This window comes from Sus scrofa, chromosome 4 (genome assembly GCF_054392235.1).
Source record: "Sus scrofa isolate SSC_HxYL_T2T_F1_AM1 chromosome 4, Sscrofa_HxYL_maternal_Yorkshire_Landrace_v2.0, whole genome shotgun sequence".
In the NCBI taxonomy this organism is placed as follows: Eukaryota; Metazoa; Chordata; class Mammalia; order Artiodactyla; family Suidae; genus Sus; species Sus scrofa.
The window spans coordinates 97934662-97948785 of record NC_139386.1 but is presented as its reverse complement, the minus strand read 5'-3'; the positions used below and the strand labels follow the sequence as shown (position 1 = coordinate 97948785).

General features: G+C 55.7%; 1 protein-coding gene across 1 annotated transcript; it reads right to left on the bottom strand.

Moving 5' to 3' along the window:
* Positions 1-1069: 1069 nt before the first annotated feature.
* HDGF (heparin binding growth factor) lies at positions 1070-11396 on the bottom strand. Its single transcript, XM_001924643.7, has 6 exons — positions 11004-11396; positions 4324-4400; positions 4042-4180; positions 3159-3344; positions 2635-2870; positions 1070-2436 (listed from the first exon to the last, which is right to left on the bottom strand). Exons 1-6 carry the CDS (start codon positions 11088-11090, stop codon positions 2430-2432), a joined length of 732 nt encoding a protein of 243 aa, XP_001924678.3. The 5' UTR covers positions 11091-11396; the 3' UTR covers positions 1070-2429.
* Between the last annotated feature and the right edge of the window lie 2728 nt (positions 11397-14124).

Here is a 14124-nt window from a genome sequence, read left to right as displayed (position 1 = left end):
AGGAAATCAAGGCAGCGTAAGAGCACCGTGAAGCATGTCGGGAGTTGAAGGCAAAGATGGATAGGCTGCCGGGCCTGGCACATTTCTGCACATGCTCTGCGTGGAGACCTCTGGGAATTGTAGTTACTAGAGACGATGGCTCCATTTTCTAGGTGATTGCGGCTTCCTATTCAAAGCAGAGGGCCTGCCTTTCTCATGAGGCTGCACTCCGAATATTTTCGCCACCCGCCCTTCTCCGCTAGCAGGGGTTAAGGCAGATGACAGAAATAACATTGGCTTTCTAAAATAAGAGATGAAACGTGGGCACTTCAGTGCCAGTCGATGATCTAGTCACAAAATGTCAGACTAGAGGAAACCTCAGGATCTAATCCAGCTATTCCACTTAATTAAGGAGTACTGGGAGGATTTCACGCTGTCAACCTCCTGGCCCCTAATCACCGGTTAAGAGTGGCAGGCATCCCTAGCTTTGCCCTTGAAGGACAAAGTTGTTTCTACAACCAGCCTCAGCCTCGACACCCCCACTTCCCTGGCCATCAGAGGCTGTGGCTTATAATGTCGCCCTTTCACACCCACTCTTTATGCAAATTTTTTTTTTTTTTTTTTTTTGCTTTTTAAAGGCCACACCCTAGGCATATGGAGGTTCCCAGGGTAGGATCCAATTGGAACTATAGCTGCCGGCCACAGCCACAGCATGTCTGAGCTGTGTCTGCCACCTACACCACAGTTCATGGCAACACCAGATCCTTAACCCACTGAGCAAGGCCAGGGATCCAACCCCAAACCTCATGGTTCCTAGTTGGATTTGTTTCCACTGCACCATAATGGGAACTCCTTGTGCAAACCTTTTTTTTTTAACTTTCCCAGGTGCTGATGGGTGACACTGGTAAACAGTGGCCAGGCAGAAGTAGAATACCGGGCATAGTATTATATAATTTTACCCTCATGTAGAATTTTAGAGAATGGAAGAGGCTGACACCCCTTACCTCAATCTAAGTGGACTTGGAAATCATTTGCGCCCCCCCCAATCTGTTAACCAATACAACCCCAAAGAATCAGTCAAAATCCAATGTAGTAATCAATGGGTTTTATTTTCCTATAACTGAAATCATCTACGGTTCTCAGAGCTAAACTTCAAAGCTACAGTCAGCAATTTTTCATCAGAGCCCAAGGGAGAGGGGCAAGGGTGAAAGAGACAAGAGACGGAAGAGGCAGAGAGACCACTAGAAAGAGGTTGGGAGAGGGCGCTTAATTCCCTCTGGCCTCTCGGTGGGTTACAAATCTGATCTGGTGACGACACTGAGGGGACCAGATGCGGGTATGTGGATGGGAAATGACACCAGAAGGAACACCAAAGCCTCAGCTACAAAAAGAAAAGTCATCAAGCCCCAAACAGAAGGGGAGCCTCCCAGTGCACCTCAGAAATGGGAGCAACATTGGGGAAGAAAGGAGCAGAGTGGGGGGGGCGGCACACAAAGGGGTTGGGGGGGGTCTTTAAAATTTTTTTTTTTGTAATTTTCTTTTATTAAAAACATTTCCTAAAAAATGTGTCTTTTCCTTAATGTCTGGGTGACATATGGACTGTAGGCTGGCCTTGAGCACTGTGGGGAGAGGAAAAAGGGCAGCTAAGGATCTCCCCAGGGCATCCCATCTCTGGTCTGAGATCTAAAGGTGGGTGGATACTCCTCAACACTTCCACCCAAGCTGGGTGAAGTCAAGCATTCAGATCTCAGCTCCTTGGCCCAAAGAACCTGCAAACCCCCAAATCGTGGGATTGAGAGACTCCAATTCCCATGACACCCAGGGTCAGCAAAGGAGAAGGGGCATTGCCAATGAGGAAGGATTTGCGGAAGGGGGCCCCTCCCCCCAAAGCTATCCCACTTTCCCTGAATCTAGGCAGCTGGGATGACAGGTGTGGGAGGAAGGGCCAGGAGCTCAAGGAGATGCTAGAGCCTCCTGTCCACTCCCTACCCCAATGTGAAGACTGCCCTTCCCAGGCCCCAGAAGCCCACCTAGGCTTCCATCCCTTCCACTCATGACCCTGATCCCAACCAACCCAGAGGTCTAGAATGCCCGGGGGAGGGGGAGAGGGGTGTCGGGAGATGGAAAGAGCCAGTCGAGGCCCCGACAAATGCGCTGGGAAACAGCTCCAGGTAGGGAGGGACACAACGGCCTCATCTCATCCCATGGAGCAGAAGACATGGACCTGACTCGGATCACACTGGTGTGGGGACATAGAGGTGAGGGCCAGGTGGCCTGCCCCATCCAGATCAATCTCCAGGGGCTGAGCTCAGAAGGGGGAGAGTGAATGGAAGAGGAGAGCGGGTGGGGGTGGGGAAGGGGTTCCCAGTTTGCAGGCCATGGCCAGTTTCCCCAGTAGCACCCAGACAGCAGCAGGAACGGGGCGGGGGCTCCTCTTGAAACATTGGTGGCTACAGGCTGCAGGGGAGGGTTGGAGGGGAGAACGGTTAATGGTGCGGCCTTGGCCTGGCCAGGCCCCAGCCAGTGCCGGTCTCCTAGGAGAGCCCCCCCTGCCTCCTGAGAGGCTGACTGCTGCAGGCCCTCCTCCTCCTCCTCCTCTTGGCAGGTGGCTGGGCCCTCCCAGTCCAACTGCCACAGGGCAGGGGGCTCACTCACCTCTCATGATCTCTGATGCCCGGGGCCTCAGCATCTTCCTTGGTAGCCTCTTCTTCTTCTTCTTCTTCTTCTTCTTCCTCTTCTTCCTCCGGAGGAGGCCCCCGGCCAGAGCTGGGCTCAGAAGGGGTGCTGTTCTTCTCTGCCTCCACTGGAAGGGGCCTTTCACCCTCCAAGGTGGCCACCTCCTTCTCCTCGCCTTCGGGGTCTTCTGCCTCCTTGGGACGTTTGGGGGAGTCCTGGGCAGGATGAGCAGAGAGGAGGTGGGCTGAGGCTACACGGGGAGGACGCCAGCCTCCCCTCCTTTCCCCAGAGGCTCCTTGGGGGTAGGGGGAAGAGCTGCAATCCCTCTCCTGCCCTCTGCTAGCTCAGATGTCTCTCCTGTGTCCCATCTTCTCAGCAAGGGACTCCCCAAGACTAGGAGCTCCGTCTGGCTCTCGGACTGGGCACTCCCTGAAGAAGCAGTAGCTTCTCTCCTCAGACTGGGAGCCTTGCCCCCTCCTGGGCCCCAGGCAGCGGGCAGTTACCTCCAGCAGGTCTCCTGCTCTCCTCTTCAGCGCCCCCTTCTCATTCTTCTCCTTGGTCGGCTCGTCGATGACCAGCTTCCCTTCCTCGTCGCTGCTGCCCTCTGCGTTCCCCTTCTTATCGCCGTCACCCTCAGCGGCGTCGGCCTTCGGCTCCGGCTCTTCCACGCAGCTCTTTTTCTGGGAGGACTGCGGCGGAGACGGGGAGGGGCTGAGTGGCACCAGCGGCTGCCACGGTCGGGCCCCCTCCCCAGACCCCTCCCTCTGCCACTCGCTCCTTCCTTCTCCCACCTCGCCCCCGCCCCCACCCAGGTGCCCAGTCTCACGAGTGATTGGAGACCCACCTCTGTCGGATTAGCCCCGGGGTAAACCCACTGGCCGGGCAGGCAGGGCTCGGTGCAGGAGGGGGGAGGGCTGGAGCAGGAGGCAAAACCTCGGGTCAACTTCTCCCCAAGGGAGCTGGGACCCTTTCCCCGCCAACCCCCGCCCCCCACCCTCCCGCCTCATCCTGCCCGGCTCACGAGCACCTCCTCCTGGAAGCCTTCGTGCAAAGAGTTAAGGCCACGTCCTATACTCACGCTGGGCCCGCCAAAGGCCTGTCCCCCACTTACCGCCTCCATCCTGTTCTCGCCCCACCCTGCCCCCCAGGCGCTGTCTAACGAGTGGCCCCTCGCCGCGGCTACATCGCACACCCACAGCCCCGTCCCCGCCTCCTGCAGGAAGCCTCCCCCGCCCCCCCACCCCCCACCCCATGAGCTCCTACTCTGAAAGCCCTGGCATTGGTTTAGAGCCCCCTACTCCTAAAGACTAAGCGTCACATGGGGGCCCCAGACACCCACGGCCACACCTGCTCTCCAGAGGGTCTCGGGGGCAGATGGCAGCTCACCTGGTAGCCAGAAGCCTTGACGGTAGGGTTGTTCTCGATCTCCCACAGCCCCTCGCTGAACCCTTTCCTCTTGTTGGGCTTGCCAAACTTCTCCTTGGACTCCTCGTAAGGGAAGAGGTCTTTGGGGCCCAGGAATGCCCTGGTGAGAGATGGGAGACTGTGCTCTCGAGCCCCTCACTGCCTCTGAGCTGGGCAGCCCGACAGGGAAGGGGTGACGTCACCACCGCTCTTTCCCCAAAGGGGTCCGCCCAGGGCCCTCCCCGCCTCTGCCCCCTCACTCACGTCTCGTGGGTCCCGAAAAAAAAGACTTGGTATTTGTTGGCTGTGGATTTCACGGCGGCCTCAGGCATCTCGTCAATCTGAGAGCAAGAGAAGGAAAGTGCGTGTGAACTGGAGTCCTGAGGTCATGAGTTTGGGGCTGGGGGGTAGGGGTTGAGGGGCCGATTGCGAAGCCACCTTTGTGAAAAATCAGACTGAGAGGGACCCAGGAGACACATTCTTAGCACATTTTTAGTACTTTTTGGAACTTTGGTCAAAAGTCAGACATAAAAGCCCAGCAGAAATCCCCCGAGTCATGCCCTCTCTCCATGAACCAAACCGCATCCATAAACAGATCCTGTCCATAAAGCTCCATGTCTTTGCCATCACCCTGGTCCAACCACTGTCACCTCTTGCCTGGACTAAACCACAGTCTCTTCTGTCTCCATCCTTGCCCCACCACAACCCTATTCTCTGCACTGCTGTCAGAGGGGGCTTTTCCAAGTGCTGATCTGTGCATTTCATCCCCCTGTTAGAAACATTTCAATGGCTTTTCTGATCTCTAGGGCCCACTTGTTCACCCTTCTCAGTAATGTCAAGGTCTGAATTCCAATAGTGCCACCAGTATTTGTATGATCTCGGGCAACTTAAGGAACCTGTTTCCTCACCTGCAAAGCAGAGACAGTCAGAGTACTTAAGCTACAGGGTTGTAAGGATTAGATAACCATAACCTGGCATGTAATATGTCCCACATATGTGCTTGCTATCAGCATCTTCTCCCAATACACTGCCTTCTGCTCCAGCCACACTGAGTTTTCAATCTCCTATACACTATCTCCTGATCAGCCTTCCAACCTCAGCCCCATCATCACTTCCTCCAGAAAGCTTTATCATCTCTCCCAATGGGATCGGCTTCCCAGAAAAAACTCTGAGCACCTCTCCTTCACGATTCCAATTTTGTTTTATTTATTTATTTATTTATTTTGCTTTTTAGGGCCACACCTGCAGCATATTGAAGTTCCCAGGCTAGGGGTCGAATTGGAGCTGTAGCTGCCAGCCTACACCAACATGGGATCTGAGCCGCGTCTGTGACCTACACTACAGCTCACAGCAATGCCGGACTGCTCACTGAGCGAGTCCAGGGATCAAACCCACATCCTCAAGATTCCAACTTTACAGTTCATATTATCATTCGATTAATGTCTGTGTGGACTATACTTGCCCTGAGATCAGAGAGTCTATTTTTATGTCCAGCACAGTGCCTAACACACATGGGTTACACAGTAAAGACTTGCTGAATAACTATGACATAGACAAAAGCAAGAGTTCCCCTTGTGGCTCAGCAGTAACAAACCTGACTAGTATCCATGAGGATACAGGTGAAATTCCTGGCCTTGCTCAGTGGGTTAAGTATCTGGCATTGCCATGAGCTGTGGTGTAGGCCAGCAGCTACAGCTCCGATTAGACCCCAAGCCTGGAAACTTCCATATGCCTCAGGGGCAGCCCTAAAAAAGACACACACAAAAAAGACGAAACCAGACTGCACTAATTAAAATGGAGGGATGAAGCCAAGCGGCTGGCCTGTTCAATATCCCTCATCAGTAGCACCCCCAAAAGACTTCTGTGGAACACTTGGAAAGTCATGGGATATAGTCAGTAGGGGTCTCTCATTTGACAGATGAGGAAACAGGCCCAGAAAAGTGATTTGCCCAAAATGACAAGACAAGTTTGTGAAGGACAGATTTCGGAACTAGACCTCCTGACTTGATCCTTTGCCTCATATGTATGTCCTGGGGGCATGAGGGGTGCTGTGGTCGAGAAGGTGCAGAGGTCTGAGGTCAGGGAAATGGTGAGAGGCAGTGGCCCAGGCAGCCTCTCCCAGATCAGGCCCTAGAAGCCCAGGCCAAGCTGAGCTGGGGTGGGGGTGGGGGTGGGGGAGGAGGACTACAACTCCCAGCACCACTTGCAGCAGCCCCAGCGGCCTGGCTTCCCGCCGGACAGAGGCTGGGTGGCCATGTTGACTGGGGCCCCAGGCGCAGATAGGAAACAAACTGACAGGCCAAGGCAGTGATTAACACACAGAGCCGGGACAGAGTGCCTGAGTGGGGGCCTGCGGAGGGAGGAAGGCTGGGTGGATGGAAATGCGCTGAGACACACCCAGGAGAGGGGCGTGGAACCTGGGCAAGAATATGAGGGGCATCTTGCTCCAGACACAGTCTTCAGACTCCTGGGCACCTCCCCCCTTGCCCTGTGGCCTCTGGGGACAGAGGTCCAGCCCCTCCCCCCAGGAAGGCTCAGCACAAACTGGGCCCTCCCCAGGACCTGGAGACACTGGGGTGTGTTGGGGGGGGTGTGTGGAAAGGAACGCTGTCCCCCACCCCAGCTCAATCCCCATCGCCATGACAACCCGACCCCGCCCCCGGGGCCACTCAGCAACCAGGAATGTGACTGCCCCTCCCCCCCAGGCCCTCTCTCCAGATTGGGGAGGAGGGGACACTCACACACACCCCACCCCCAAGCCTGGAGTCTGGCACCTGGGTCCCCGGCTGTGCCTGAAACCACAGCAAGGGCTGAGGGCCGGGGCCCTTTCTCAGGAAGCCAGAGCTGGGGTGTGGGCGGAGGAGGAGCCAATCCTTAGCCAGGACACCTGGGTCCTCTTGCCAGCTAGCTCCCCACCCTCCTCTGGGGGGAGGGGGGGAGCAAAAAACAAAACGAGAGCCTCCAGGGCTTAGAGATCCCAGGAGAGAGGACAGGACAATAATAGCGAAAGCCCTTTCCTAGGCCTCTTCTCGGATCTTTGCGCACCAAGAACAGGGGTGGGGGAGAGAATACATAAGGGTCCCAGCTGGGAAGTACTTTGGGCTCTGCCCTTTCTGAGTCAGGACAGTAATTGGCTCACCGGAAACATGTGCGGAAAGGAGAGAAACTGAGGCTCAGGAAGAGGGGTCGGCCCAGTAAAGGGGTCAGAAACATGAGACCTGAGATTTTCTCACAAGGAACTCAGGCCAGGCCAAGCAGTGCCCTGGCCATCGGTCTCTTTCCCGTGGGAAGCAAACTCTGAGGTAGCTGAATGCTGTGACAGGGGATCCAGGAGGCCACCAGCTGCCCAGCCTCGGGGGGGGGGGGGGGGGGGGGGGACGGGACAAAAGAATGGATGGGAATTAAAAATAGACAGAAGGAGACACACCAGATACACCCGCCCTACTGACTTCTAGCCAAATAAAGGATGGATCTAGAGGAAAGAGGGAGTCAGGGGCCTGGGCCGATGGGCACCTATGCCAAAGGGTACTGCCACCCCTCCCACCCTGCCCCACCCCACCTCGCGTGTAGGCACCTGCAGGAGAGGCCTGCTCTTTTCACTTAAGGGAATGCCCAACCCCTCACCCCCCAAAGGGGAGAAATCTCTTCTGTAGTGGACCCTTATCTTTCAAGCCACAAAGGAAACATCTTTTCTGGCATTTGGAAGTGAAGGGCGGTTCTTCATCCACGTAGAGGATATGAGATCCCAGATACCCCCAATACAGACACGCGAGTCTCCCAGGCGGTGCCTTTATATCCAGGCTGTGACTCAGAACAAGTGAGTCAAGGCTTAAGTGGGTCAGGGCGGGGCCAGATGAGTGCTGGGGACCCCCTGCCCCTCCTCCCCTAGCCAACAGGGGAAGGGGCCCTACTACTTCTCAGCCATTTCAGGAATCCTGGCAAGTTACTTCCCCCAGGCTGGGGCACGTCCACTCCCACCCCCACCCTTCTGCCTTTGCCTGGTACCATCAGACAGGCCAGAGCACAGGAGGGCCCCTCCTCCCGGAGCCCACAGACACCCTCTGAGGTTCTAAAGAGGGATCTGAAGTTCCCAGGTGAGGAGTGGGGAGAGAAGACTTGAACACACACACACACACACACACACACACACACACACACACACACACACACAGCCTCCGACCAAATCCAGGCCAGGGGTGCCTGCTCAGCACAGAGGAAGGCAGCCGGGAAGGCTTAAGCCCACAACGATTGCCAGCCAGGGTTCTGACCACCACACCCAGGGCCCAGGCCCGACCTGACCCAGGAACCGGAAAATCTGGGGCAAGAAACAGCTGGGGCCAGGAAAGTGTGGCAAGTCCAAGAGGCAGAAAAGAGAAGGTGGTGCCTGGATGTGGGGGAGGGGCAGGGGGGAGGAAAGATGGGTGAGGCCCTCTGGCTGCTCAGGTTTTCTGGGACCGTGAAACCGGAAGTGGAGAAAGGAGGAAGGAACCCAAGGGGGGGAAAAAAATCCCTGGGTGTTGGAGGTTAATTGTTAAGTGCTTGGAGATCCCCCAGGAAGGCAGGCAGGAGGAAGAGGAAAAGAGAAGGTTAAGATGGAGACACACCATCCTTCCAGCAGGTCTTGCCTACCACGTGGCCCCTCTGGCTGGACTCTCCAAGCCCTGGGCTGTTCTAGTCTCACCCAGCATCAGCCAACCTCCCCCAGAAGCAGAGGCTGGGGAAGGGAAGTCGACACGGGGGCCTTCACCAAGACGGAGGACTCTGGCTGCCCATTAGATGGGGCAGTCAGCAAGGCCCTGCTACCCTTCCTCCATCTCAGGAGGGGCCAGGCCCCTTCTGGCTCTGCCACTCAATGGACTAAGACAGCATCCAAGGATGGTGATGAGATGCAGATTTGTCTGCTCTTCTGGCATTCAAAGGAGAATGTATTTGGGAGATAACAGCCCTGGGTGTACCCTCCCCACACACACATCCCCAGTTTTCACAATCAAGAGCCAGAGCACACACAATGGGTGGAGTCCTATCTCTTTAGGATCCAGCCTGATCTCCCTCCCCCAACCCAAACTTTATCTGAAGAGCCCAGGCCTCAACTGCCTTCCCTGTCCCAAGAGGCCCAGGGAAAGAGATGAAGTGGTTGGCATCCTGTCCCCCTCCCTCCCTCCAAAGGCCACCAGAAACCTGAAGGTCTTCTTCACAGGGGCTAGTGTGGGTCCATATGTGGCCCCCCACTTCCCTCGTCCCTGCAACCTGAAGAGGTTCCCTGCAACCCACATTCCACCTGAGCCCCCTCCCCAGCCTCTGGACTTTGTCCCACTCCCAGAGGTAGGAGCAGTAGAGACCTTGGGTCAGTTCTTGCCCTGCCCACCAGGACCTGGCATCTGGACCAAGAAGTCAGATGGATCAAAGGTGCAGGGTAAAGTACACGTGTTCAGACACCACACACATATACATGCACATGCAAGGCTGTCTGTGGCTGCTTCCTTACACTGCCCTCTAACCGAGTCCCCTAGGAGGCCCTGGAAGCTGGGAGAGCCCTGCGTTGCTCTGTAGAGGCCAGATATCTAGAAGTTTCAGGGAACAAGGCATATGGGATTGGGCACATTCCTCAGGACACGAACAGAGCAGGGTGGGGGGTGGTCTCCAAGTTGGTCTGGACACTCTGAACAGGAAGCCTGGGTCAACTGCCTAAGCTCAGAGCAGACTCTGGGCCAGATGATGAGACAGACTTGAGTGGAAGAGAGCAACCCACCACCATAAGGCAGTTCTGCACTTGGCCCCCTCGCCCAGAAGACTCACTCCCTCTACTCGTCTCTGCCCTTGGATTTCATTCTACAGGAGTCCTGACACTCTAGGGCCAATACCAAAGGCCTCTCTCTATACCAACTTTGAAACAAGCTGCCAGAGGTACTGCCCCTTTGGACACCCCCGACCTCCCCCAGCACCCTCTGGCAACGACCTCCCTTATCCCCTACTTCACCTGTCTCAGTTCTTAGGGGGAAACATGATGAACGTGCCAGGTTGAGCTTTTGGGCCCCACCCTCCCACCTGGCCAGGTGCTGGGGTGGGGGGGGCTTCATACTGGCGGGCTGAATCAACCACATGGCAGGCTGGGCCGTTCTGGCGGGAGAGGCTCCAACATGGGGAGGAGAGGCAACTCGGTTCCCCCCACCTCCACTAAGAGGCAGTCTGGACTGGACTTCCCAATCCCACAAGGGCTCTGCCACTCTCAGCCCCACATTTGAGTTGGCAGCATATGGAGGCATTTTTTTTGCGGGGCTGAGGAGCGAAGGATAACAGCGGGTAATTTCTAAGACGGACAGATTTCTTCTGTCGCCCCCCAACCATTCCTCGACCCTCCCAACTTCAGATCTCTTACGATCCCCCAAACCAAAGTTTTCTAGAAGCGAACTCCGCCTCCATCTATCCCTTTCTGAGCAGAGATCCTTCTTAACCATTTAATCTAGAAGAGGAGAGTTTGAGCTAGGGGCAACCATCAGTGAAGGTTTAAACTGGGGGTCTTTAAGGGGGTCCCTGAAGGGGATGGCTGTGGCGCCGGGGCGGCGGGGGAGGGAAGGAGTAACACGACTGGCCCCAACCCAGGCTGCGCGCCCGAAACCGCTGGGAGTATGGGGGCTGGGGGCGGAACTAAGCACGCGGAGCCGGGGGCCGGGAAGTGACCGGCGCCCTCGGATCCCCACGCCGCGCACACGCCACTACGCGCGGACGCCGTCTGCCCAGGTGTTCCCAGCCGCCGCCAACCCCCCACCCCCAGCCATTATATAACCGGCGGGTGGGCTCGGAGGTGCTCGGGAAAGAGTCAGGGACTCGGACATCCCCCGCCCCCACCCGACCCCCCCTGCTCTGCGCGGAGCGCTCGTGCCCTCCCGGGTGTTATGCAACCCGAGCCTGGAGGTGGCTAGGAGGCGGCGGGCCGCGCTGCTCACCCGGGCCGGCCAGTGTGGGTAGCCCTTCATCTTGGCGAACACCAGGTCCCCGCATTTATACTCCTTCTGCCGGTTGGATCGCGACATGGCGGGGCTCCGGGCGCCCCGGGCTCCGCGCCGGGCCGGGAAGCGCGAGCCCAAGTTTGCGCGTGCGGCGGTGGCGGCGCCGCTCCGCTCCGGCCCTCGCGCGGCCCCCGCCTCGATGGTGGCCCCCGGCCCGAGCTCCGGCGCGGCCACGGCGTCTCCGCCCGCGCGCCGCACGGACGGGGCGGGCGCGGATCAGGGGCAAAGCTCCGGCGCGGTGGGTGCACGCTCGTGCAGTTGTTTGTGTTTGAAATTCAATTGCTCCCTCTTCTGCGCGAGGCCTCTTCCTCCACCCCCCGCCCGGTCCCCACTCCTCCTCCTCCTCCCTCCTCCCTTTCCCACTCCTCCTCCTCCCCCCTCCGCGCTCCCTCCCGCGGCGGTTTGATGCGTGCAGCTTCTTGACGCCCCGTGCCTGCCCCAACCCGACGCCCAACCTGGAGCCGCCTGGCGGCGCGTGGCGACACAGGCGTAAGGAGCCGATCGCCGAGCAAGCCGAGCAGGCTTTGTGTGCCCGCTGTCGGTGGGTGCCCGCCAGCCCGGGAGGAGCTGGCGCCCGGCTGGACGGAGCGGCCTGGCGCCCCTCCCCCGGCCCCACGGGGCGCTCCCAACAGCGGCTTCAGCGCAGTGGAGTGTCGACATCTAGGCGTAGTGTCTCCCTGCCCACGGCTCCATCCCTGTCCACGAATGTTTGCTCGGCACTTGCGGTGCTTGGCAGAGTGCTGGGCGCAGCGGCGAGAGCTGGGCACCGCGCCCCTGAGCGCACAGAGGTTTGCCCTGGACCTCGACGTGCTTACAATTTGTGGGGTCACCGAAACGTCGGGGATTGCTCCGACACTACGGCCTTTGTGGAATTTGGTAGCCAGGAGGTGTCCGAGGGGTTGTGGCACAAAGTGACCGCGATCCATGTGCATTAGATAGGTCTCGGCTTTCTGTGCTATTTCCTGGCAGAAGAGATCTGGGTTTTACCACTAGCCACGGGCCCAAATATGAACTCTTTTCTTTTGGGAAGAGACAGTGTAAATCCCAAACCATTGGTAAAACATCACTACCTCTCTTGGAGGGTAAGAGTCCGGGGAAGAATCTGGGAAGGCTTCACAAAGGTGATGACTTTGAGTTGGGCCTTAGAGGACAAATGTAATGTTGCCAGATTCCAGAGACCACATTTTAGCCTAGGTTATATGTTAAGAATTGATAGAGCCAAAAGTTGAACTCAGGTCTCTTAAGCCAGACAAGACTTTGCTGTAATTACATCTTTGATTTGCTGTCACTGTGTTGGTTTTGGATTTGCTGAAATTCCAGACACCTATGATCTCTTAGAAATGAGATAGTTATTTAGATCTTACCTTATACCATGTTTAGATCCTTAAAATTTTGCAACAAAATATTCTAGGTTCAAAGAGAGAAAACAAGCTTTTTTTCTTTCCCCATGAGTTTCCTGATCCTGCTTCAAAGCATATGCAGAATCTCCCTGCAGAAGTGCAGGATGAGGCCAAAAGGCCCAGGTACACATTCTGCCCAGCTATTCACCAATCATAAGAACTTACACTACCCTCTGAACTTCTCCCTGAGCCTCAATTTCCTCAACTGTGAGGCAGGATCACACTGCTCCCTGCCAACATCACGGGCATGGAATGGCTGCTTATCATTAGCCGAGGCCTGAAATTGCTCCCTACAGCCTTCCTATCTGTTGTCCTTATGGTCATGACAATGCATTTCACATGTTTTGCCTTTATAATAATGTGGTCTCTCAGCATAATTCTGCCTTGTGATAGGAATCCCTCTGGTCCTATACCCAGGCCCTCCAGGCCCCAGGCTGCTGGCACAGCAGGGCACTCTGCACGGTCCTCATGCATGCCCTTAGCCCCAGACTTGTCGAGTTATTTCAATAGCAAATCCAAACTTGTTGCAACAGAGCAGCTAGATCCCAGTTGGTGTTTACTCTACCATGCATTCCAGTTTGAAATGCAGTCAGTGTAATAGTCCAGATTCTGTCAGGCTAGTACTTTTCTTTGTTCTTATTGTTAGGAGAGAATCTTGTCACAAGGTCTTAGAGATGTTTCAGTAAATCCAGTGTCACCACTGGTTTCCTTTTAGTGTCCAGGCTAGTATTATAAATATGCTGTTTCAGTGCAACAAACATGTTTTTAAACTATTTTCCAATTTAGCACATCCCAAATTAGTGAAAACCAAAGAGTCCTATCCATTTCTCCACTTTGTTGCATGGAGATGGCAGTAAGGGCTTCTTAAATTTTTTTTTTTCTTTGCAACAAATCTCTTGGGCCTGTCACTCAGGTCACCATGCAGATGCTGGTTGCAATAAAACAACCAGGGTTCCCTTTGTTGCAGTAATCTCCCAGGCCTTGGTTGCAATTTAATATCCAAGTTCTCCTTACAATAACATCATCAACCTCACAGCTGCCCCTAACAACCAAGCCAAGAGCCACAGAGGGTCAGTTACACGGGGCAGGCATAAGCCTGCTTCCCCTGGGATTCAGGTCTAACTTAGTGCTTTGTAGCCTTTAATGTGCAAATGAATCACCTGGGGATACTCTTTAAAAGCAGATTCTAATTTAGTAGGTTTGGGGGTCCCTGCATTTTTTTGTTGTTGTTTTTTTGTTTTTGGGTTTTTTTTTTTTTTTTTTTTTTTGTCTTTTTAGGGCCACACCCATAGCATATGTAGGTTCCCAGGCTAGGGGTTGAACCGGAGCTGCAGCTGCCGGCCTACACCACAGCCACCGCAATGCAGGATCCAAGCTGTGTCCTCGATCTCCACCACAGCTCAGCGCAACACCGGATCCTTAACCCACTGAGTGGGCCTCTTAACCCACTGGGGCCAGGGATCAAACCCAGTCCTCATGGTTACTAATCTGGTTCATTACCATTGAGCCCCAACGGGAGTTCCAGTCCCTGTATTTTTATTTCATTGCCCAAGGTGCTGCTGCTGCTGCTTCGGACCTCCATTTAATTGGTAAGGTCTAAAGCACCCCGTCCTGGGGCCCCCAGACTGCTAGCCCAGCTTGGAACCAGTTCTCAGATG